Source organism: Oreochromis niloticus, linkage group LG10 (genome assembly GCF_001858045.2).
Source record: "Oreochromis niloticus isolate F11D_XX linkage group LG10, O_niloticus_UMD_NMBU, whole genome shotgun sequence".
Lineage (NCBI taxonomy): Eukaryota > Metazoa > Chordata > Actinopteri > Cichliformes > Cichlidae > Oreochromis > Oreochromis niloticus.
The window spans coordinates 2,059,905-2,081,928 of NC_031975.2; the positions used below are offsets into that span (position 1 = coordinate 2,059,905).

Here is a 22,024-nt window from a genome sequence, read left to right on the forward strand (position 1 = left end):
CACCCACAGCTCTCATGTTCTCACATGCGCTGATGCAGAAAATTCATGCAGAGCTGTTCAGGCAACACCTCCATATTCACACACACTTGAAAATTCAAGAATATCTCTTGAGCTGGAAGTGCATATACGGCCCGATCAGTATGTAAATTGCCATCAGGAAGAGCTTTAAGTCCCCCAGCCAAATTGTAGCACTGATTATTAACAGTGGAATAAAAGGGCCAAACTGCACCCTGAGTGCTGGGCTTTTTTTTAATCCACCCACACATCTGAGCTCTGCATGGACTCCTAATAGTTTGGTGTAACCTTGAATCAGCACCATATTGTTCATGTTTCGTGGATTTAAGGCTGTTTTGGATGAAAACAGAAGGAAAATTGGCTCCGCAGAAATGTTCTTAATTTAAAAGGATCTTCTGTGTATTCAAATATATGTAGTTTATATCATTGAAAACAATAGCAGCTAAGTGTACTCTGTTGTATCAGTTGAGAAGCACCGAACCCTGTGAGCCTCTCCATTAATGTTAGACCTTGAGATACCTCCTTCAGAACCCACTCAGTCCCAACAACAGCTCTGCCTAGCGGGCTCTCAGGACTTGGCTTTCTCTGCCTGACTCTGCGCCAGCCCTGCCAGTCTGCCAGCGTGCCAACAGGGCCTGGCACCCGCTGTGAATAATCGCGGCTGGGGCCCACAGCGACGAGCGAGCGCTGCAAATGAGCTTTTAGGCTTAGTGCGTGGAGCTGTGGAGACGCTAGCTCCGTGACTGCCCCGGGGGGAAACCCACACACACTACAAAAGACTGTTTGCTCACACACGCCCTCTCTCCCTCTCATCCCATTTCCGATGCACATGTTCTGTACCTGGCTCTGGAGGAAGTGCCTTAGCAGAAGCTGTTCAAAGACAGATGCTCGTTCTGTTATGTTTGCCAGCAGTGGTTTATTTGCATCCGAGGGTGCTGCGAACGCGGGGTTTTCGCAGATCGTGTTTGCCCTGGATTCTGTGAAGCACGAGAGAGAGACGGGGAGGCATTTGTAAATGGAAGGCAGCTGAGGCGTGAAAACGGCGTGCTAGGAATTGAACGTCAGAGCAGATGGAGACGAGGGGATGTGGAGGAACAAGTGTTAATTTTGACTGATCACGCCTGGCTTAACCACTTATCTGCCTTTTTCTCTCTCTCCCTCTGTCTTAATCTTTACAGCAGTAGCAGGAGCAGCACCCCAGGCACCAAGCCCCACGGACCCCCTACGCCCTCCCTGCACCTCCCCCACCACCCACCGCCTCCTGCGGCGGCCGCAGCAGCCTCCACCTTTCCCTTGGCCTTGCCCGCTAACCAGAGTAACCCCCACAGCTTCCCGTCTGCCTTGCAGTCGTCTCCACACCCACACCACCCCAATATGTTTGCTCCTCCAGCAGCCTTGCCTCCACCGCCACCACTGACGTCTAGCACCCTGCCAGTACCCGGACATCCTGCTGCTGGGAGTGCCTACTCAGGTAAACAGCACAAGCAGCTCACGGACGTCTCCACATCGCCCCCCAGTGGTTTGACAGAGGACTGCACATTTGGCTGCAAAAGCAATCAGCAGGCTCTTATTTAAACCAGTTGTTGCTGGGAAGTTTGAGACACATGACAAGTACATAATGAATGATGGACGCAGAGCGGCATTTCATTTTAAAGCATTCGATACGCAGAGACGCAAACGCTGCCCCGGTAATTATTTAAAGAAACAAGCAACCACATCCAAGATGATCCACGTGCACTTCATGCCGTCGCTTTGTGTGTTTATAGTTGTGTGGACAGTTCAAGTTCACGCTCTCGGTCTGCACACATTACAAGAGCCATCACAGACCCTGTGCACATTTCTGCGCGGTGCTGTCAAGCTAAATGTCAGGGTCAGTCCGGGGAAGAAGACGAGGGGCGGGGGGGGGGGGCGCCTCTAGCAACATTCCCAGAACGTCCATTTTCACCTGGAACGGCAATCATGTGCAACAAATCAATTTGGTCAATACGGGACGGAGCAAGCTGGATTTTTTCCAAAGATACTAATGAAATTTTTATGAAGAGAAAATTCCAGCGCCGCTCCCAGCCCAATAAAGCCTGAAATGAATGCAGAAAATATTGTAGCGAGCCACTGTGGAATAGGAAGGATAAGGTTACTCTGGAGGAGATATAATCTCTCAAGCCAGGTTTTGTTGAATTTAGAAGAAAAGCCAATGATTACTCGAAATCCATTCTTCACAAAGGTTATTAGAAAAAACCGAGCGGCGCTCTCAGAGGGCTCGAGTGTATCAAATCGCCACATTTTGACAGTTCCAGCAGTCAGACTGTTCTAATCATGTCGAGCTTCACTTCAAGTGAAAATGACACGCTGGTAATCACAACCATTTCCTGCTTGTTTCCTTTTTTGACAGCTTGGCTTCTTATTTTGATGACATACAGAGCTCTCACACGGGAGCGCGAGGTCCTCCAGGGGTCTGCGTGTGACCTACAGCTGGACGGCCTGCAGGGGGTCTTAATTAAAGAGAAATGTATTTAAGTTCTTAGATGAGGGTTATTTGACAGAGTCTGCGGCTCTAATTGCTAATAGCGCTCTGCTGTCCTAATGCTCCGCCCTCTTCTCTACAGAGCAAGACCTTCTGCGCCAAGAGCTCAACACCCGTTTCCTGGCGTCCCAGAGCGCCGACCGCGGTGCCTCGCTCGGCCCCCCGCCGTACCTGCGCACTGAGTTCCACCAGCATCAGCACCAGCATCAGCACCAACACACCCACCAGCACACCCACCAGCACACCTTCACGCCCTTCCCACACGCCATCATGCCCACCCCAGCACCGCCCATGGTGCGTACCCCTGCCAGAAATGTGAGGATAAGTAGAACACACCTGTGTTGGGTTGGGGCGGTGGGCGGGGGGGTCTATGTTCTCGTAATGACTTCTACATGTGCGCAGCGGTGGGCGGCTATGGCACCAAAAAGTGTTTTCGCGTTGCGGTTTGGGACAGCAAAGACTTCGTATTTGATTTTTTAAATACTCAGCCTGACATGTGTGAGAGCGGCACGCCGTGGGGACCTGCGGGTTTCTGTGGCGGCCGTTCAACGATGACCGTGCGCGTCCGTCCACGCCACAGCGATGCCTTTATTCTCCCACAAAGCCTTTCTAGTGTTTTCTCTGGCATACGCTGAGACTCCAGACTTGAACGCTGTTATTTTCTAAATTGGCAATAACTTGCCCTGGAGCATGTTAACTTCAGAGGCAGCTTTCAGAACATAATACACTTAATTCATTCTGATTTTAATGACATCATTTGGTCCCATTTGGGGGTTTTCATTACTGGCAAATGTATTGCATTAAGAGCCGCGCAGTTTGGGAGAGAACCACAGGCAATGGGTGCCTGAACCTAAAACTCTCACAAACACATACGCATTTGTAACTGCCTGACCCACAGAGGTTTCGCCTGGCTCTGATGATACCTCAAAGGCAGCATAGCGAGGCCTCTGACAGCTAATGAGGCCATAAAAAGGCTCTTTATGGCTGCAGTGTTTAGTCTTGACTGTGGAAATGTTCGCCCTGAGCCTGCGCCGCACCACTAAAAGCCAACCAAATGAGAGCCAGCTCATGCTAGTTTACAAGGTCTTCAGATGATCAGGAAACGGGGGAGGATGAAAACATTGTGGCGTAGGGAGTGGTTGAACTTGGATCCCGCTCGGTAGACATCTTAGATCTTAAATCATATTTCCAGTTTTAAATGCAGTTTGTGATGTTTTTTTGTGTGTTGGCCTGAAACAAAAGAGGCCAATCCTAGGTTGTCATCTCTTGTCGACATCTTTGTACTTAGCTCTGTTTCATTTCTCCTACAGTTTGACAAATATCCAACAAAAGTCGACCCCTTCTACAGACACAGTGTGAGTTTCTCTACTGCGTACTGGCTTCCAGCTTCAGAGCCATTTGTTGCTTGCCCATTTTGCCATTTCAGCCCATGCACCGTGCTGTTTTGTGTGTGGCTTTCATTCATCTGCTTCCTAACGGCTACTGCTCCATGTCATCCTTCGGCCGTAGCTAATGATGTGATTAATGTTAAATCCTGGAGTTTAACATTTACTGTGTGCATGTGATGATAAACACAGTTGCTATGTTACCTCTCTGTCTCGCTTATTTCCTTTTTTCCAGTCACCAGCAGTGGCGTCCTCAAAATTATTATTCAATAAAAGCAAATGATTTCAAACACTGGACTCACCGTCCTGCCGTTTCGCTGAGATTTTCAGAGTGTGCTTCTGCCTAGTGTGCTTCTTCTACAGACTATTAAACTGATTTGTCCTCGATAGCTAGGAGGCAGATTTTACTATCATAAAAACCTATTTGTATTCAGATCGACCCTGGTTCCTAGTTTGTTTTTAAGTGCTTCATCTTTTTTTGTTTTTTCCCCCGCTGGTATAATGGTCCCGGCAAACACGCTGAAAGCATTCCCTCTCTATAAAACATAGTGACATCTTAATACTTGGTGCACAAGAGGAGTGGAGTTGCATTTAAAAAGCTTGCAGCACACCCTTGAGTCCAGCTTTAAAGAATTCCAATGCACGACTGCAGCAATGCAAGCATGTTTGCCAAACATGCACACGTTACTTTGGCTAATATGACTGTTAGGGACAATTATGCAAAGCAGATGATTGCATATCTGTTTCTCTACATACGGATACATTTATGAAAGCCTTGAGCGCTTGTTTGACTTACTTGTGTTTTGCGTGTATTACAACATTCTGCTTTTCATATCAAAGGAGGTTTTTTTCTCCTCCTGATTTAAATCCAGCGGGAACAAGCAGTGAATATTCGATAAACAAGCAGTTTGTGTAACACGTAGGCAATCATTTGTAACTAAGCAGTCATTGCGATTAAACGGCGAGGTTTAAACACCACCACAAACCGCTTGCTCTGTTTAGACTGACTCATAAAGCTGCATTTCACCGATAGACCGAATCGTCCTCACGCCTCCTCTCGCTCTTTTCTTCTTTCAGCTCTTCCACTCCTACCCACCAGCCATGTCTGGCCTTCCCCCTGTCATCCCCCAACTGGGCCCTTCAGCTCGCTGCAGGGGGCCTTTCAGCCCAAGGTGAGACACCACCACACACCCACGGATAGACTAGCCGGGAGGGGGCGAGTTACATACAGGGAATCATTTTTCGATCCGTGTCTGCTTCTCTCCAGACCTCTAATCCACTGGATGTTTCCACAAGACCCGGAGCCGTCCCACACACGTTCTTACAGAAGGACCCCAGGGTAAGAGCACGTGCACGCCACCCACCATGCACCAGGAGACTGGGCTGTACAGGCTCCATAGGTTTGCTTTATTAGGATCCACATTAGCAGCAGCCTCAGCAAGCAAGCTGCTCTCATACAGATAGTGTTGAAATTCAGAGGAAATGTTAAAAATGCATTAAAATATATATGAATAATTTACCACACAGAGTCTATTTCTGATCTATTGATCAGCGGTGAGTCGTAGATTGACAGACGTGTCAGCGTGTCTTCCTCTCAGCTGCCGTATTTGTTTGCAGAAGGCCGCGCAGGAGGAACCCGTTTAAACACCCGAGTGTTAATTACCCCGAAACGCTTCATTTTAAAGTGAACAGTTTGACATTTTAATTTGGTTCGTAATGAATGCTACACACAAGGACTAATTAGAAATGATTTGACTGACAGCAAAATAATTCATGTTCTCCCCCCACCCCACCCCCCTCCTTCCTGAAGCTAACGGATCCGTTTCGGCCGATTCTCAGGGTGAGTGCTCGCTCCCTGCAGTGTCTCCTGCTCCCTCACACACAATAATCACTGCGATGCCTTGACGGGTCTTTGCTAATGGAGTTGATAGTGTCTTTAATTAAATGGGGGTTGAGCGTACCCATTTGCGGGGCTCATTTTGAAGAACGCTGCAGCCCGTGCGTTGTGAAACTCAGATGGCCGACAGTGACTTCTATCTGTCGCCTCGCTGTCACACGCCAGCATGTGCATTGTTCATTCAGCACACCTACGTTTGCATGTACCAGGTCTTTTTTTGACAGAGGAATTTCTTTCTTAGCCTTTTAATATGTGATCAGTAGTCATGGTGCCGTATTGATTAGTTGACACTGTGTTTTTTAGTCACACCATTTTTTTTCTTGTTCTTAATTAAATTAATTTTCTTGTTCTTGCAGAAACCAGGGAAGTGGTGTGCCATGCATGTCCATATTGCCTGGCAGATATACCACCACCAACAGAAAGTAAAGGTGAGGACTCATTTAATCCCTCCTAACACAGTGTGGATGTAATACTGGGTCAGTTTAGCAAAGTCCAGTTCAATTCAGTTTTACTTATACAACAACAGTCGCCTCGAGGCGCTTTATAATGTAAGGTAGACCCTACAAAAAAACAAAACAAAAAACAATCATATGACCCCCTATGAGCAAGCACTTTGGCGACAGTGGGAAGGAAAAACTCCCTTTTAACAGGAAGAAACCTCCGGCTGAATCAGGCTCAGGGAGGGGCGGGGCCATCTGCTGTGATTGGTTGGGATGAGAGAAGGAAGACAGGATAAAGACATGCTGTGGAAGAGAGACAGAGATTAATAACACACAGGGAGAGAGACAGCCATGAGGGAGACGCTGACATAAATATACAGAAGGATAACGAGGGAGGACACACGGAGAACACGAATAACCATAACGAGACGGGGGAAGCAAAACTGAACAGAACGAACATGGTAACACGAGACCTTCACAATAAAACAGGAAGGGGGAGAGGCAGACGAGACGGGCTTGGGCAAACATAAACGTGATGGGATAAAACACAAGGAGGGAAAACACGGCACAAGAACTCACACAACTATATAAACACAGACGCACAGAAGGGGACGCGGAGGGCAAAGGTTAGCATAGAATAATCTCAGGATTACCACTAAGAATAATAAACCATAACACAAAAGGTCACAAAAACACAAGAAACACAAAATGCTGGGTCCAAAGGACCCAGAACCATGACACTCTCTTCATTATTCACCTGTTCAATACCCACTGATAGCTCAGCCTTGCATAGAGAGGTTTTACATGTTTCTCTCTGTACCTCTGGCGTCTTTCAGCAGCAGATGCAGGTCGACCCTCACAAGCTAGACTTTGGCCTCAAGCCCGAGTTTCTGAGTCGACCCCCGGGCCCCAGCCTCTTTGGCGCTATCCATCACCCCAGCGACTTGGCACGGCCCGCCACGCTTTTCTCCGCTGCAGGTGAGTGCATCAGCTGTCCGATTGATCAGTGGCAGCCTCTCATATTCAGCAGCAGTCAGTCCTGCAGAGCTAGCATCGTCTGTAGTGAGCGAGTGAAATCGGCAAACCCGACAGAATGATCTCCACCAGAGTAAAGATCATAAATATATCTCACCTTTCTTTAAGTTGGAGCTGTTGGGTCAATCTCTGACACTGTCGTAGCTCTCCACGTTCACTCATACTGACCCATGCTTAGCTCCTGTATATGAAACATTTACATGCATGATGTTTAAAACAGCCATGAGCATGTGACAACAAAACACACAAATCAGAGGGAACGAACAGGTCATCCAACGTGCCTCTTAGAGGAACACTTTGAGAAAACAGAGGATATTCGATTAGTCCATGAAATGGGTTTTAGTGATGTCAACAAGGTCCCCGCTTGCTGTTAAATACAGGCAGACCTTTAATTGCTTCCATTTTCCAAAGTCACACTTTGGGTTAGTAAAGTCGTCTCTGGTGCTCCTGGTGTAGTTTAAGTCTCCAGGTGCACGTTTGGTTCTGGGTATCCACAGACTGCAGATAATAAGATGTTGGATCTGGTTATTAAACTTCAAGCCGCAGCAGTCAGCAGAGCAGAGTGCAGGGTTTGCTTTGCTCAGCCTGTAACTAGCCAAGTATCACCAAGACATAACAACAACAGTTTTCCAGGCAGTGTGTGTAATTCCTGAGTTTAGCTTAACTATCCCAAGATTAGGTCATTAAACTACCACAACGCCCCCCTCTGCTACTATTTCTTATTTGGCTCTGCGTCAGTGTCCCAAAATGTCAGTTTGTCATAATGTCCGATGCTGCAACTGGACAAAACACCAACAAATGAAGAAAATATCTTTACTAAAGATGAGATACGACAAAACAGCAGGAAAAAAGCAACGTTTTCCGGGGACTCTCTGCAGTGTTTGGTCTGTGCATTAGGGCCAAACGCCTGTTTTAGTCTCGTCTGTCTGAAGGACTCGGACGTCATTTCAAACATTCGCCATTCTGCCATGTTCACTTTAAAGAGGCCAAGCTGTCTCCTTGCACTCTGTCCAAATAAGCCACACTTGGTCATTCTTTCTAACTATACTGTAATACTGTGTAGCATTTAGCATGCTAACAGAGGCCTGCAGCTTTGTGTCATCTCCTGGGAAGATTGTGGCGTTTTATTAACACACCTGAGTGTTTTCATAGAGGTGCTAACACAAACCGATGATCAGAAATTAAAGTGAATTTGATTATCAGTATCTGGGTGCTGTTAATTCATTTAGAAGTAAGGGAGGTACTTGGTCTGCAGACCGGTGTACTCACTGCATAGAGCCCTGAGAAAACTGTTTTTATACACTTCAATCTTTTATTAATCCCAAAAGTTGTAAAGCTGTAAGCATTGCAGCTTTCTGCTTGCTTACTTTTAGCCTTCTAGTGCAAATAATCTTGGGATAACTAGCTGGCTTTATCCTCATTAGTTACACCAACAGGGACCAAGCTGAGTTAAAGCTGATCATCTGGGAGAGCATGATCAGGCTGTACAATAAGTCATCTGGGCAGCAGATTTGTGCAGCGATATGTAACAACTTAGATCGTAGTCATTGTCCCCACAACATCTGAGTGATATCTGTCCTCAGCCTGTTTGTCTTTGTGTGGAGCTCTCAGGGCCAAAGTTGTATCAGAAAAGTCTCAAATCTTTCTGGAGCTTTCAGCTGATTCTCCTTGTTTGCTATGCACAGTATCATTAGATGCAATTAATCTCATACTAACAGCAGCATCACTGCTGCTTTAATCGCTGTACCTGAAGTCTACAGTCGACTCATAAGTTCTTTATTTTACAGATGCTTTTGTCTGCACAAAAATACTGAAGGATGTTTTTCTGAAGTCTTTTACTTAATGCTCTCATGTGGGCGAACTTTACAGTTAGTTTTTAAAATACTAATTATTTATCGATTGGCTCTTACTGACAGCTCCAGAAAGAGTTCACCGGTTGACCAGTTAACACTTACTTTTGCTGATATTACAGTCTGTGGTTATCCTCCTCCTCAGGTCCTACGCACCCATCTGCAGCTCCCTTTGGCCACCCACCCCACCATCCTGGAAACTTTCTTCCTCCAGCATCTCATTTAGGTAACAGCACGCTTCATTTCATCTCAGTCTGACCGATCCAAAACGAGGGTGTTGATTGCATCAGCGCTAACATGCTGTGTCTTCTCCCAGAGCCTTTCAGTAGACCTCCATCGTTTGGAGGACTGGGATCTCTCAGTTCGTCGGCCTTCGGGGGATTGGGAAATCCAGCACTAAGTGAGTTTCAGCCTTAAGAAAGAAACTTGCTCGGGAGTGGCCACATGAGAAACTGTGACTGCTGTGGAGGCTCACAGAACCATGTCACAGTTTCTCGTTTGGTCCCTCGGGAAAATTAGTCGCCCACCTGTAGTTTAGGTGGAGTAATCCTCTCACTGTTTGTAATGCTCCCTGCGTATGAGGATCAGCAGAGATACGCATTTAACTTGCGTTCCATGTTTTTCCACGTGTTGAATCCCTAACAGCGGCCAACTCGGTGTTTGGCCACAAAGATGGCCCAAACGCGCCGCAGCACTTCAACAGCAGCAGTAACAACAGCCACCAGGAGCCGTGGAACCGCCTGCATCGCACGCCACCTTCGTTCCCCACGCCGCCACCCTGGCTGAAACCCGGAGAGTCTGAGAGGAGCGCGTCGGTGAGCTCACACGAGAGGGACCGAGACTCTGACAAACGGGACTCGTTGGGCAGTAAAGAGGACAAGGACAGGTGGGTGGTGAACAATGTAACAACTACATGAGTAGTGTGTTCAGTGTGTGAGTGCAACAAAGTGACAGTTTAATGAAGAAAAGATCAGCGCGCTTGTGCTCCTGCTGGGGAGAGGAGAGAGGAAAAGGTTAGCATCGCCCATATTTGATAACAGCTACTCGTGTGGCGTACAGGAGGAGGAGGGGTGATCAGCTAAAGTGGCTGCTGTCAGGACTCCGGCTAACCAGCCTTTCTGGGTCATCAGCTGGACTTTAAAAACATGTTTACATTGTGATTTAAAGCAGTACTTTAACTACTGAGCTAACTCTTCTTTGGAGTACAACTGCACTGATCTCAGTGGAGTTATAAATTCAGTTTCACTTTATTAGTTTCAGTGCTGGTTTTCATAATTATTATTAAAGGATGCTCATTAATTAGCAGCAGCATTGAATTTAGCTGAGTCAGAGTCATGTAGACAAGACAGCAGCAGCATCAGGCAGGTGGTGATAAGCAGATTGACAAAGGCTTAAATTAAAGATGTTTCCTGTATGTTTTACATAATCATAATTTTCCATAAGATGTTTTTTTCTCTGTACAGTTATTTAACTAAATCCAAACGTAAAACTCTCATAACCTTGTTTGTGCCTGTAGGGACTCTGTTGAAAAGCGTCATCCAAGCCATCCGTCTCCGGTCCCCGTCAATCCAATCAGCCTTCTTAGCCACAGTCGACCTCCTGAGCACCACAGGAACCACCTGCCACCTGCTTCTGGAGAGCCTCAGAGGGAGAAGGAGAACAAGGCCAAAGAGAGGGAAAGGGAACACTCAGATTCCTGGAAAGACAACGGCACCGACGACCACAAGCTCAAGGACAGCCAGCACAGTGACAAGGACACGCCTGTCATCCATGACGGCCGAACGTCGGAGGACAAAATGTCAAACAGAGGATCGGCGTCACCCTATGTCCGGCAGACCAGCTTGGAACGTCCCAACGGTGGCCTGACGAGGGATGTCCTGGAGAAGAAGGTGGAGCTGCCATATGAGCACCAGAAGAAGAGCAGTGAGGTGAAAGTAAAGGAGGAGAGGAAGGAGGAGCAGGATGGAGGCACAGAGAGGGCCAGTGAGCACCTGCAACAGGCGTCCTCCACCCCAAATCTCCACCCTCCCTCCTCAGTGCCTGTGTCCATGGGCATGCCCGGTGTCCACCCCATCAACAGCATCAGCAGCCTAGAGAGAACTCGAGTCGTGGCGCCCTTTATGGGTATCAGTCCCATCCCAGGAGCTGACAGATTCCCCTACCCTTCCTTCCACTGGGACCCAATGAGAGACCCCTACAGGGGCCTGGACATTCACAGGCGAGACCCTTTGGCCAGGGACCTGCTGCTGAGGAACGATCCTCTGCACCGGTTGGCAGGGCCGCGCCTGTACGAGGCAGAGCGCTCCTACAGGGACCGCGAGCCTCATGACTTTAATCGCGACCACGCCCACCCCCTGGCCCTGGAGCAGAGGAGGGAACAGGAGCGCGCCCATCTGGAGGAGCGCGATCGCCTCAACATGCTCCGAGAGGACTACGAACACGGGCGCCTTCACCCCACGGTGCACCATCCTGCCCTCGACGGACACCTCCCCCACCCTGCCCCGGGCCTCATGGCCCCCGGGCTCGCTGGCATGCACTACTCCAGGGTGAGCCCCTCTGCCGCAGCGGCAGCAGCAGCCGCCGCCGCCGCTGCAGCCACCGCCCATCAGAATGGTATCCTGAACAAACGCCACCCACCGCGTCTCTGAGTGCACCGCCCCCACTCATTCCCACACTGGGCGCCCGGCCCGGCTCGCCCAGACGGACTACTCCCCTGGGCACAGATATCAGAGACAGACCGGCTCACAAAGACATCGAGGCGCGGTGAGCAGCCCCTGCAGCCCCGTGCCTCACCAACACTGAACTCACAACCAAGCACTTAGCTTTGGCAAAGCAAGACTGTAACATAGCTGTGAATAATTTATGTGGGCACACAGATGCCCATGCGATGAATCGTTTTTGTATAAAACTACAAAGAGACAATAATCATGGAACAAAAAAAAGCTTTTTTCAGAGATTTTGTTTTCCCGTTTTGCTCCAGCTTTCCGTGTGCATTCTTTCTCTTGTATAGAAAAGTGATGTGGAGTCAGAATGAGCAACTTTGGATTGTACAGGTACTTTAGCACTGAGTGTGTAGATAATGTGTACAGTCGCTGTGCTCGCCCTGTACGGATTCAAATTCATGGTACAAATATGCAAAAGAGTGTTTCGAAAGCTTTACTTTGACAGATGTAAATACAGGAGTATGATGCAGAATGTGCTTTTGCAATTTCTTTTTCGTTTGGTTGACGCAGGTGATTCGCATTGTACCAGATCCCCAGATTCAACTATGCAACAAATGTCTCGGTTCCCTTTCTGAAAGCTGGCCTTCAACACTACTGACTGCGTGCCACTGTGTACCATTCACGGACACCAGGCTGTATTCTCTCCACAACGCAGACTTGACATTAACTTTGCGTCCGTGCTGACAGACGCGAGCTTTCACTGATCCGCACAGGGTTTCAGATTCCCATTTAAGAAAAACAAAATTATTTTTATCTTATAATAATGTGTGGTGACAATCCCATTGAACTGAATATTAAATTGTGATGTAAAAAGCCAGCAGCACAAATGTGTGGATGGATTTTTTGTTGTTCTCTCAGTTAACACCAGTCTTGTTCTGGGGAGAATGCAGCGCATTAAACACCATGACGGCACATTAGCCCTAGCGGAGGAGTGTAAAGTACATGTTTTGGATAAAAAAAATCTTCTGTTGGTCAAACAGTGTATTAAAGTGCTTTCCTAAGTTGTTGTACCTACAAAATCAAAATACAAAAAAAGCAAGTCTCAACCATGGACGGTTTGTTTCTAACAAGCAGAGATCTATTTTAGTAGTCCACTGAAGGTTTAGTTGTGCGCTTCAAACTCTGTGATATCATGTTGTGCAGTGTTTTTTAATCCAACATAAAATTGTCCACCCGAGCCATAGTGGTTAGTCGATACGTATCGCAAAAAGATTGTTCAACGAGAAACCTTTGTTGCTGTTTACCATGTACAGGGGAAAAAACAAAGTCTTTCTAGATCGTGTACAATGAGAAAAAATGAAGCGACTGAATCTTCAGCATGCTCCTCATTTAAACTTGTGTTATGTAAATTGTGCCATGTTATTAAAAAATGTGTACTAACCCCGTGTTTGGGTGTTTATTTCTCCGCCTTTGTGCGCTGCACAGACACCGTATGTGACGCCTTCCATAGAGGATAAAGTGTCCTGGCCCCACTTCTCACCCAACAAAGTGTTTTTATAGCGCTACAGGTTGTGTGTGCCATCAATATTTATTCTTTTAATCCTCTGTCACCCACAGCGTGTCACATCCCTGCTGACGGAGAAGAGAACTTGATGGTTACCCCAGAATTGTGTATTCATGAGCAGATGCAGAGTTATTGGCATTACACTGAGTAACTACAGGTTCGTGCCACCTTCTCTGTCTGATGTTTGGCACTGAGGCGCGTGGGTGCATCAATCACTGCTGGCTGAAATATTGGCTGCTTTTATTTCCTCAAAGTGAATGCCTCCTGCCCCCGGGACCAACACTGCTTTTCCCCTCAGACCTGCACGCATGAAATGATATAGGGCCACAGCATGGGGGTAATTTAGCCTTTGGACCAGCAGAGGGCGCCAAACTACAAGAACTCTTATAGCGTGGATGAAACTCTTTAAACAAACCATTACTCTGCGTAACAGCTACCGTTTGACAACTACTGTCAAAGAAACGCGAGGTTGGAGGTCGGGCTATAAACCAGCCTGAACCATATCTCAGGACCAACACATTCAAACTCACACGTACATCTACTACAGCCAATTAACATGGATGTCTTTGGACTGGTGAAGGAAGCCAGAGCCCCCATAGAGAGCACAGACAGGCTATTTGTGTCGTTTCACAGGCAGTGAAGAAAACAATAAGTACATTACAAGAATGAATCTTTCGAATCATTTGTTTAAAAATCGAGAGGTGAAAAGGAGACATGCAGCAGGGGATTGCAGCATTTTCGGACCAAGCATAGTGTTTTATGTTCAAGAGTTTACAGAAATCAAAGAAGCAAAACTTCACATTTAAGAAGCTTCAGAAACAGCCAATAAAAGCAGAAGGCAGCAGTTTGCAAATCTCATATTCACAACAGAACATAAGAAAACACACCGAATGTTTAAAAAGAGACCACTTAAATTTTGAATTTGATGACAGCGACATGTCTCAAAAACGTTTGGATGGGGAAAAGTAAGCGGTACAAAAAAAGAAACAGCTGGAGGAACATTTAGCAACTAATGAGGTTTCTTGGCCTCACATCAGTAAAAAATGGGCAGATTTTCAGCAATCTGCAAAAATGTCTACAAATTTTGGAACAATTTCAGGATTATGTTTCCCAACATGAAATCTTGAAGACTTCATATCATTTATATCATAGACAGGATAGCATGGGCGCATTTTGTTGTTATCAAGATTCAGAAAAGCTTAATGAGATGCTGTTAGGTCCAAGCTCGTGATTAATGATGTGTGACCGCAGGGTGTCTGATGGGCTTCAGGGTAAATGTGATCCTGTGGTGTGATTTCTTTATCAGACTGATAACAAAGACATAATAAACCTGCTCCGGTGGTGTACACATGGCAGAGTATGTAGAGGTTTTATGTGATGAAATCCTGACAGTGACTCAACATTAAACTCTTACTTTGCTCGTTAAACTGAAAAACAGCTGAGAACACTTTCTCTCCAACGACCTCCTGCAGTCTGAACTACATTTACATCAAATCATAACATTGTTTTGTGCAAACCTGGCTGCTAATAAGCTCACTGTGATTTTTATGGTTTCAAACAGAGGGTGCTCATTAATCCTGCCGTCTAGACCAGTACGCACAAAACGGCAGATTTCAAAAGTTAAAAAGAAGAAAATGTTTGATCTGAACTCTTTCCAGGACCCAGTCTTCAGTTTTCAATCACTAAAGTTCAAACAGGCAATTCTGGTATTTGGAAATGTGGGTGTGCCAGTGAAGTTTAACATTTATACATAAACTACACGTTGCCGTGTCAAACATATATCCAAAAGACTTGAGCTACACCTCATTTCTTTATATTTTGCCTCCAAGGAGACAGACTCTGGTCTTGAAGAAAAGCTCTTCGAGGTTTCTAAAGGTCTTGTTTTTGTTTGTTTAGCCTTACAAGGAGTTACAGTTCAACTCAGTTTTATTTATATGGCACCAAATCACAGCTGCAGTCACCTTAAGACCCCGAGGTACAGACCAACAACACTAGAGAACAAACCCCAACACTGCTCTCGCCTTCCTCTTGTAAGCGCTGCTCTTTCGCTTTGCTTGCTAAAACTGCTAAATTTAAAATGCTGATGTGCTGCCTCACTAAGACTCCCGAAAAACAAATTCCAAATATGAAGCTGGCATCAACAGGGTTGCTGGTAGGAAGTGCAAGTAATGTTTTTTTTCCAGCATGCTGCTCGACCATCAAAACTCAAAGTGGGCCTATTTTAATTAGTAGAGTGTAAAATGACTTAGTAATTAGTTTACTTGGCATCACAATCAAATTCATATGGAAATGAAAACTGCATAAAAAATGAAGAATTTGGCTCACGAGATAGAAACGTGACTTCAACATACTGAAAATATTGTAATATTTGGCATCCAGTAAAGTAGTGGTGCTGCAACCTCTGCTGTGACCCAAAGTAAATGTAAGGCTGGTATTAACCAATACTTCTAGGTAGGATAGGGATTTGTGTGTGTGTGTGTGTGTGTGTGTGTGTGTGTGTGTGTTTCGGGTTTCAGGCCACGCCATGGAGTAACGCAGAAGAAAAGTAACAAGTAGGGATAATTTGGTAAAGTAACGTCTTGATGCATGCTCAGTCATCCAGGTAGGTGAATCCCCGAAAGTTGCTTCTGTTCATCTGGACGCAGCATTTTCAGTGGTGCTGGTTTCAGTCATTATGCAAATGTCCTGTTTATAAGGTTGAAACCTGCAGTCAGCTGAGACTGAAGAAGTCACCTGGATGATTATCAAATGTTTCTCCCACTGAATAGAATAGAATAATCCTTTAATTGTCCCACAAGGGGAAATTTGGTTGTAACAGCAGCCAGAAAGACACATATACAAACAAACAGGACACAGAACAGAAACATACACAATTATTCTTACATATTTACATTAAGGACAATAGTTACTATAAACAGAGTACTGTACAGTTATTAAATTAAATATGAATAACTACAGATAAGAGGCAAACCAGGTTGTAGTGCGAATCGGTTGATTAACTTATTGCAGTTACAGCGCAGATGTAAACATCTGTGATTGTTGGGAGCAGTTCTGATTGTACAGTCTGACAGCTGCAGGGAGGAAGGACCTGCGGAAACGCTCCTTCATGCATCGAGGATGCAGCAGTCTGTCACTGAAGGAGCTCTGCAGTTCAGCAGCATTTCCATGCATGGGGTGGGAGACTGTCCATCAGAGATGTTATTTTGGCCAGAGTCCTTCTGTCTCCCACCACCTGCACTGGGTCCAGGGTGCATCCCACGTTTTAAACTGATGAGTTTAAAACGTTGAGTTGAAACGTCCAGAGGAACAGAATCAACCTTTGGGGATGAGTAAAGTAACGCATTACTTTAACAAGTAACAAGTAATATCTAATACTTTTGCTTTTTTGAGTAACAATCTGCAAATATTCAAACACAGAGTTTAGAAATGACGCTTCCTTTAAAACACTGAGTAAATGCTGGAACCTGCACTGAAACAAGCCTCATGCATGACCTGTGCGTCCCCGCCTCTGCACTGATGGCCACAAAACTCTGCTTATATAATTTCCAACACAAGGTGGCGTCAGTGCACACTGACGGACTGCAAGGTGAAACAAAGGCAGCAACAAAGGGCTCATCTACCGCAGATAGTACACACTGTGCCTGTCATCGCTAACCCACGAGCAGAGAACCAGTTTGCCTAGGTCAGCTTCCTCTGACCAATGCACAAATGGTATTTGCTTCAACACTGACAGTCATGCATGCTGTCAAACCTGAAGAGCAGCATTGCGTGCCAGACGCTCCTTGATTGACATTTATTTCCTTTGTGAGCTTAAACACATGACAGAAACTAAGCAGGCTGACGGTCCTCGATCGTCAGCCTGCACTTAAGAGTTGTCTGTGTCGTAACTGGAGGCACACCTGTATTTGTACCTGAACCCACAGCAAACAGGAATCTGACGCCTCAGTGCTATATCTCAGTGTTACTGCAAACAAAGCCAGTCTCTGGGAAATAAGATCATATTTCATAAGAATAATAAAGCAACCCGAGAACCACACATTCCCCATCACCTGATCATACAAGCTCCGCATCGTCTTAATCTTATGTAGCACCTCACACTGGCTCTGGCTAACATGTCACCCTTTTCCCCTACAAAAAAAGGGAAGTACATAGGAAGGTTCAGTATTTTCTCCCCGCTGACAACACTTCTAATCACCTCCAAACAAACTTGGCTCGGTCGCTCCTAAAAATATTTTCCTGTTTGTAAAAAAGGAAAGGCATCCCACTCTCAGTGGTAATGTTCCCCTAGTTTTTCACTCCTCAGCTTAGAAAAAAGAAGAGAAAGCCTATAAACACGAGCCCAGTGAAGCTGTCGGTTCAGGATTAACTTAATGCTCAGCCTGTTCAAAAAGGAGTTCATTCGTTTGTCACTGTGAGTCGCTTCAGCATGGTAACACAGCTGCTTGGTGGGGTAATATTACAAATCTGGAAAGGATGAGATGAAAAGAGGAAGAGCTGCTCTCATATATATAAATGCTGAATTGGAGCAGAGTGCATACAGGCCTCCACTGAACCCAAGGAAATCACCATAAATCTTCAGAGTATGTGATCTTACACACACTCAGTGGAGCTGGTGAGAGCTTCTGTTTATAGTGAGGAGAAGATGAGGCGTCAGAGGAGGATCCACAGCCTGGTCATACCAGACAGATTAATAGATTCCCAACATTATCATGTTGGACATAAGAGGTTTGAATAGCTGAACGACAGTTTGCTGCAATGGTGGGAAAACTGCTACATAATATTGTCAGAGTTCCTGCTTTAGTGAGACCAGCCAGAAATACTAAAGTTGCCTTTCAATGTGTTTTTGAGCTTATGGAGAGTATTTCAGGCTTTCTGTGGGCAGTAATGAAAACAGGAGTGTTTTTACACAGCAGTGACCTTCAAAAGGAAACACACACAGCTGCAGTGTGGCAGAAGAAAACAGAGGAAAAAGTCTTTGTCACAACTGACGCAACCAGATAGCCGCTTTAGCAGCACTCTCATACACGTTGTATTTTATTACTCCTACCTGTTCAGTATTCTTTCTTCACGCTGACCTAGATATCATATGAGCCGCCCCAGTCCTGCTGCTCTTTTCGTCTGATTTCAACAAAGACAGGTTCGGATGACCTTCATGCGTTCGATGCAGCGGGGCCTCATTAGCGGTGAGATTCAGATCTGCCAGTGCAGACTGATGAACTTTAATTACTGCAGGAGCTGCTTTAGCTGCACACCAACGTTTCAGCCAGCTCATGTGGAACATCCCGACTGAATGCAGAGGATGTACAGAGCTGATGTTTGGTGTCTGGACTCTGACCTTCTCCGAGCAGACACTGAACAGTTATGGTCATAATAATATAGAGCTGAACACCAGCTGCAGTGTGAAACCTACTATGGGATAAGAAGAAGACAACAAGTGGCCTGCTGGGGGGCATGCACCATCTACTGACATCTCATTTTAACAGTGACCTGGAGAGGAAGTGGAGGAAAGAAGGGTCACACCTACTGCTGTACATATAGTACATAACCAAACTCACAGTGTGTAGACTGTTAGTGTTTAGTTAAGCATGTTAAACCAAAAACAGGCAGAAATTATGACTTTAACTAGCGAACAGAAAAATAATCAGCTAGGATCAATGGTCCCAGTCCCTCCCAGCTGTAAGGACTTTTTTGTCTTCTATTATTGGTAAACTGAACGTCAGTGTGGGAAAAGAAACGTAGATTATTTTATAACATCTGACATTTATAGACCACATTATGAAATGTCAAATCGTCCTAATTACATTTTCCCATTTCTGATCAGAACCGTCACATCCAAAATATTATGCAACACGTTACAGACACAAATATTCACATAAGAAAAGTTGGAAGCAAGTTTCACAAAGTCAGCCACAAAAGCAGGTCTTTTTCTCACATAACTAATTTTAGTGGAGTTCAGTGTGGAGAGTGTGTTATTCTTAACCTTGAATAATTCCAGAAGCATCAGGTTAAACCACAGAGGAGGAGTTAGCCTCAGCAGCTGCTGCTAAAATAGTGACTATCTTCTATGCTAATTATCACACACTGACACAAACTGGTTTAAAGGGCACGTATCACATGTTTCCTTATTTTCTGCATACAGATATATATTTTTATCAGATTGTATATTTGTACATTTTATATATTTTTTCTCTAAATCCTGTTCACATGTATATGTTTGTACATCTGTATAGTGACAATAAAGGCATTCTATTCTATTCTATTCTATTCTATTGTTACTGTTATAGTGAAAGCTCATATTAATCATGGAAAAATTTTAAATAACAGTAATTCACTGTAAGGCAAAAACTCAGGTTTTAAAAGGGAAAACAGCTACAGGTAAATTTTTAGTTTCTTTCATACGGAGCCTGAGCAGAAAAATAGTGAATATACATGTGTGGCATGTGCAACACATATGTTCTGTTTTCAGTGTGTAAATTGTGTCTCATTGTGCATTCACAGTGGTGCCAATACAGGAGAGACAGAAACTCAGACTGAAATAAGTTCTTAATAATAACTTAATTACTTTTTCCATTCATTGACTTAATATGTAATCCCATTGAGGCAGCACGTAAACTATCCTAAAAGAGACCAATGTAACAGAGGCGCAGCCATTACAAATTTTACTATGAACCTTTGTGAGTTTCCTGCTATGACATGTCAACAAGACTGCGGTAAAAACCCAGTGAGCAAATAGACATTAGCCTTACAGTCAGTGTGCTAGCACAGAGTCAACAGAAATTTCCTCAAACAACAGCAAAAGTTTGGCAAAGATCCACTTTATGTTTCTGTTCTGCAGCACCAACACATCTCAAAGCTCCTGTCAGCACATACACAAACAGTTCAGCCTGCTACGCTGTGCTAACAGGTAGCATCTACACTGCCCTGCAAGCTTAACCAACATCAGTAAGACAGCAGATGTTAGCAGCCTCGAAATGAGAAAGAGTATCCAAGACGTAAGATTTTTACACTCTGCAACAGAAACAGGTGGACACTTTGGAAATAAGACCTCCTAAAGTTCATCTCATTTAGCAGTGGTCCAAAAACATCTGTTACCTTAACAGCGAGAGAAGTGAAAAGAAATTTTTATCACTTAATGTCCTGATTAAATTACACTCTATCAATAATGGGTCAGTGCCGCGAGTAACACCTGAGGCATTTACCCAACATCCAAACTCATAAGTTTATGAACTGGTACAGCACCTGCAGAATAACCTGCAAGATGCACCACTGGCGTCCCAGTGCCAGACACCAGAGGACACCTTTGTCCACACCTGGGTCAAAGATGTTTTTGGTGGCAATAGCAATGCGTAGTGTAAGGAAGGTGAATTATATGTTGTGGATGACTGGTTCCTGTTACTTTGTCCTTTTCTCATATCTGACCTTCCAGGTTATCAGTGTCATTTCTCCTTCTTCATCGATGTATTCATGGAAATGGAAATGTATAGTTGCAAGAAAAGACAGGGTGTTTCTAATTTTAGAGATATTCCGCAAATGCAAGAAAGCAACATACTTGTCTAATGTGCACAGTGAAGGACATATCCTGGTCAAAACCGACTCCAAGATTCCTCACAGTGTTGCTGGAGGCAAAGGTCGTTCCACCCAGGGTAGGTATCTGGTTAGACTCCATGTTTCTAAGATTCTTAGGGCTGAGTACAATGACCTTTCATCTGAACTCAGAAGCAGGAAATTAGAGGTCGTTCATGCAACTAACTGGTGTATCGTTTGGCTTATGATGCAATGAAAATTATGCTTCTCGTCTGAAAAATACTGCCTATAGGGGAAGCAATGGTCCTAACACATGACCCTGTGGAACTCCATTATTAAGCTTAGTTTGTGAACTCCCCATTTACATGAACAAGCTGCAGTTTATTAGATAGATATGATTCAAACCACTGAGCGCAGTACCTTTAATGCCTACAGCGTGCTGTAATTACTGTAATAAAATATTATGTTCAACTGCTGTCATAGGGACATAAAGCTGTGTGTCATCTGCATAGCTATTAATGATGCGGCTGAGAGAAAGCATGTATACCGTCACTTCATGTCAACATGTCCAGTCTGGAGAAACAATCCCGTCTTAATTTCTCAGCTGGAAATAGCCTGAGGTGGTGTAAGTGTTAGCTGTGCTGGTGCAGAGGGAACTGGGATCGCCCCATCTTGTTAAATCAGTAACCTGACCTTTGCCCCGACTGTGGCCACGCAGGAAACATGGAAGCACACGCCAGCATTAATATATATGAACTCACACATGGACAGGCACTGAGAGACTCACACACGTAATATATCACTGACATCACTGTGGTAATAACAAAGATGACCCCAATCATCAGAAGGAGAAAAGAAGGGAAACTGTGGCCCGCTCCCTTTGCCGAGGCTACATTTTATTGTTGGCCTCGATTGTGCCCTCCCGATGACACGGCATTGGAGGTTGATCACCTATAATAGAGTCCAGCCGAGGTTCAGATTAAAAGTACAAATCACATTGTAAACGACTGCGGCAAGCTGCACCGTGTAACCTCCATCTTGCCGTGCAAGGTTTTAACTGCAGTGCTCCCGATTCCAATCTCTCAGCTTCAGCCAAGGAAGACAGGAGATAACGGCGCAGGGCTGGGACA

General features: G+C 45.2%; 1 protein-coding gene across 1 annotated transcript in view; it reads left to right on the plus strand.

The window, feature by feature from the left end:
* Positions 1–13,246, plus strand: part of auts2a (activator of transcription and developmental regulator AUTS2 a) — a 317,199-nt gene extending 303,953 nt beyond the window's left edge. Inside the window, 14 exon segments of the mRNA XM_025910693.1 lie at positions 1,194–1,486; positions 2,619–2,851; positions 3,847–3,891; positions 4,999–5,041; positions 5,044–5,093; positions 5,189–5,260; positions 5,732–5,761; positions 6,175–6,246; positions 7,095–7,236; positions 9,289–9,369; positions 9,460–9,543; positions 9,789–10,029; positions 10,660–11,765; positions 11,768–13,246. Coding sequence (XP_025766478.1) covers positions 1,194–1,486; positions 2,619–2,851; positions 3,847–3,891; positions 4,999–5,041; positions 5,044–5,093; positions 5,189–5,260; positions 5,732–5,761; positions 6,175–6,246; positions 7,095–7,236; positions 9,289–9,369; positions 9,460–9,543; positions 9,789–10,029; positions 10,660–11,765; positions 11,768–11,910 — 2,635 coding nt within the window. The 3' untranslated portion in view covers positions 11,911–13,246.
* Positions 13,247–22,024: the final 8,778 nt, after the last annotated feature.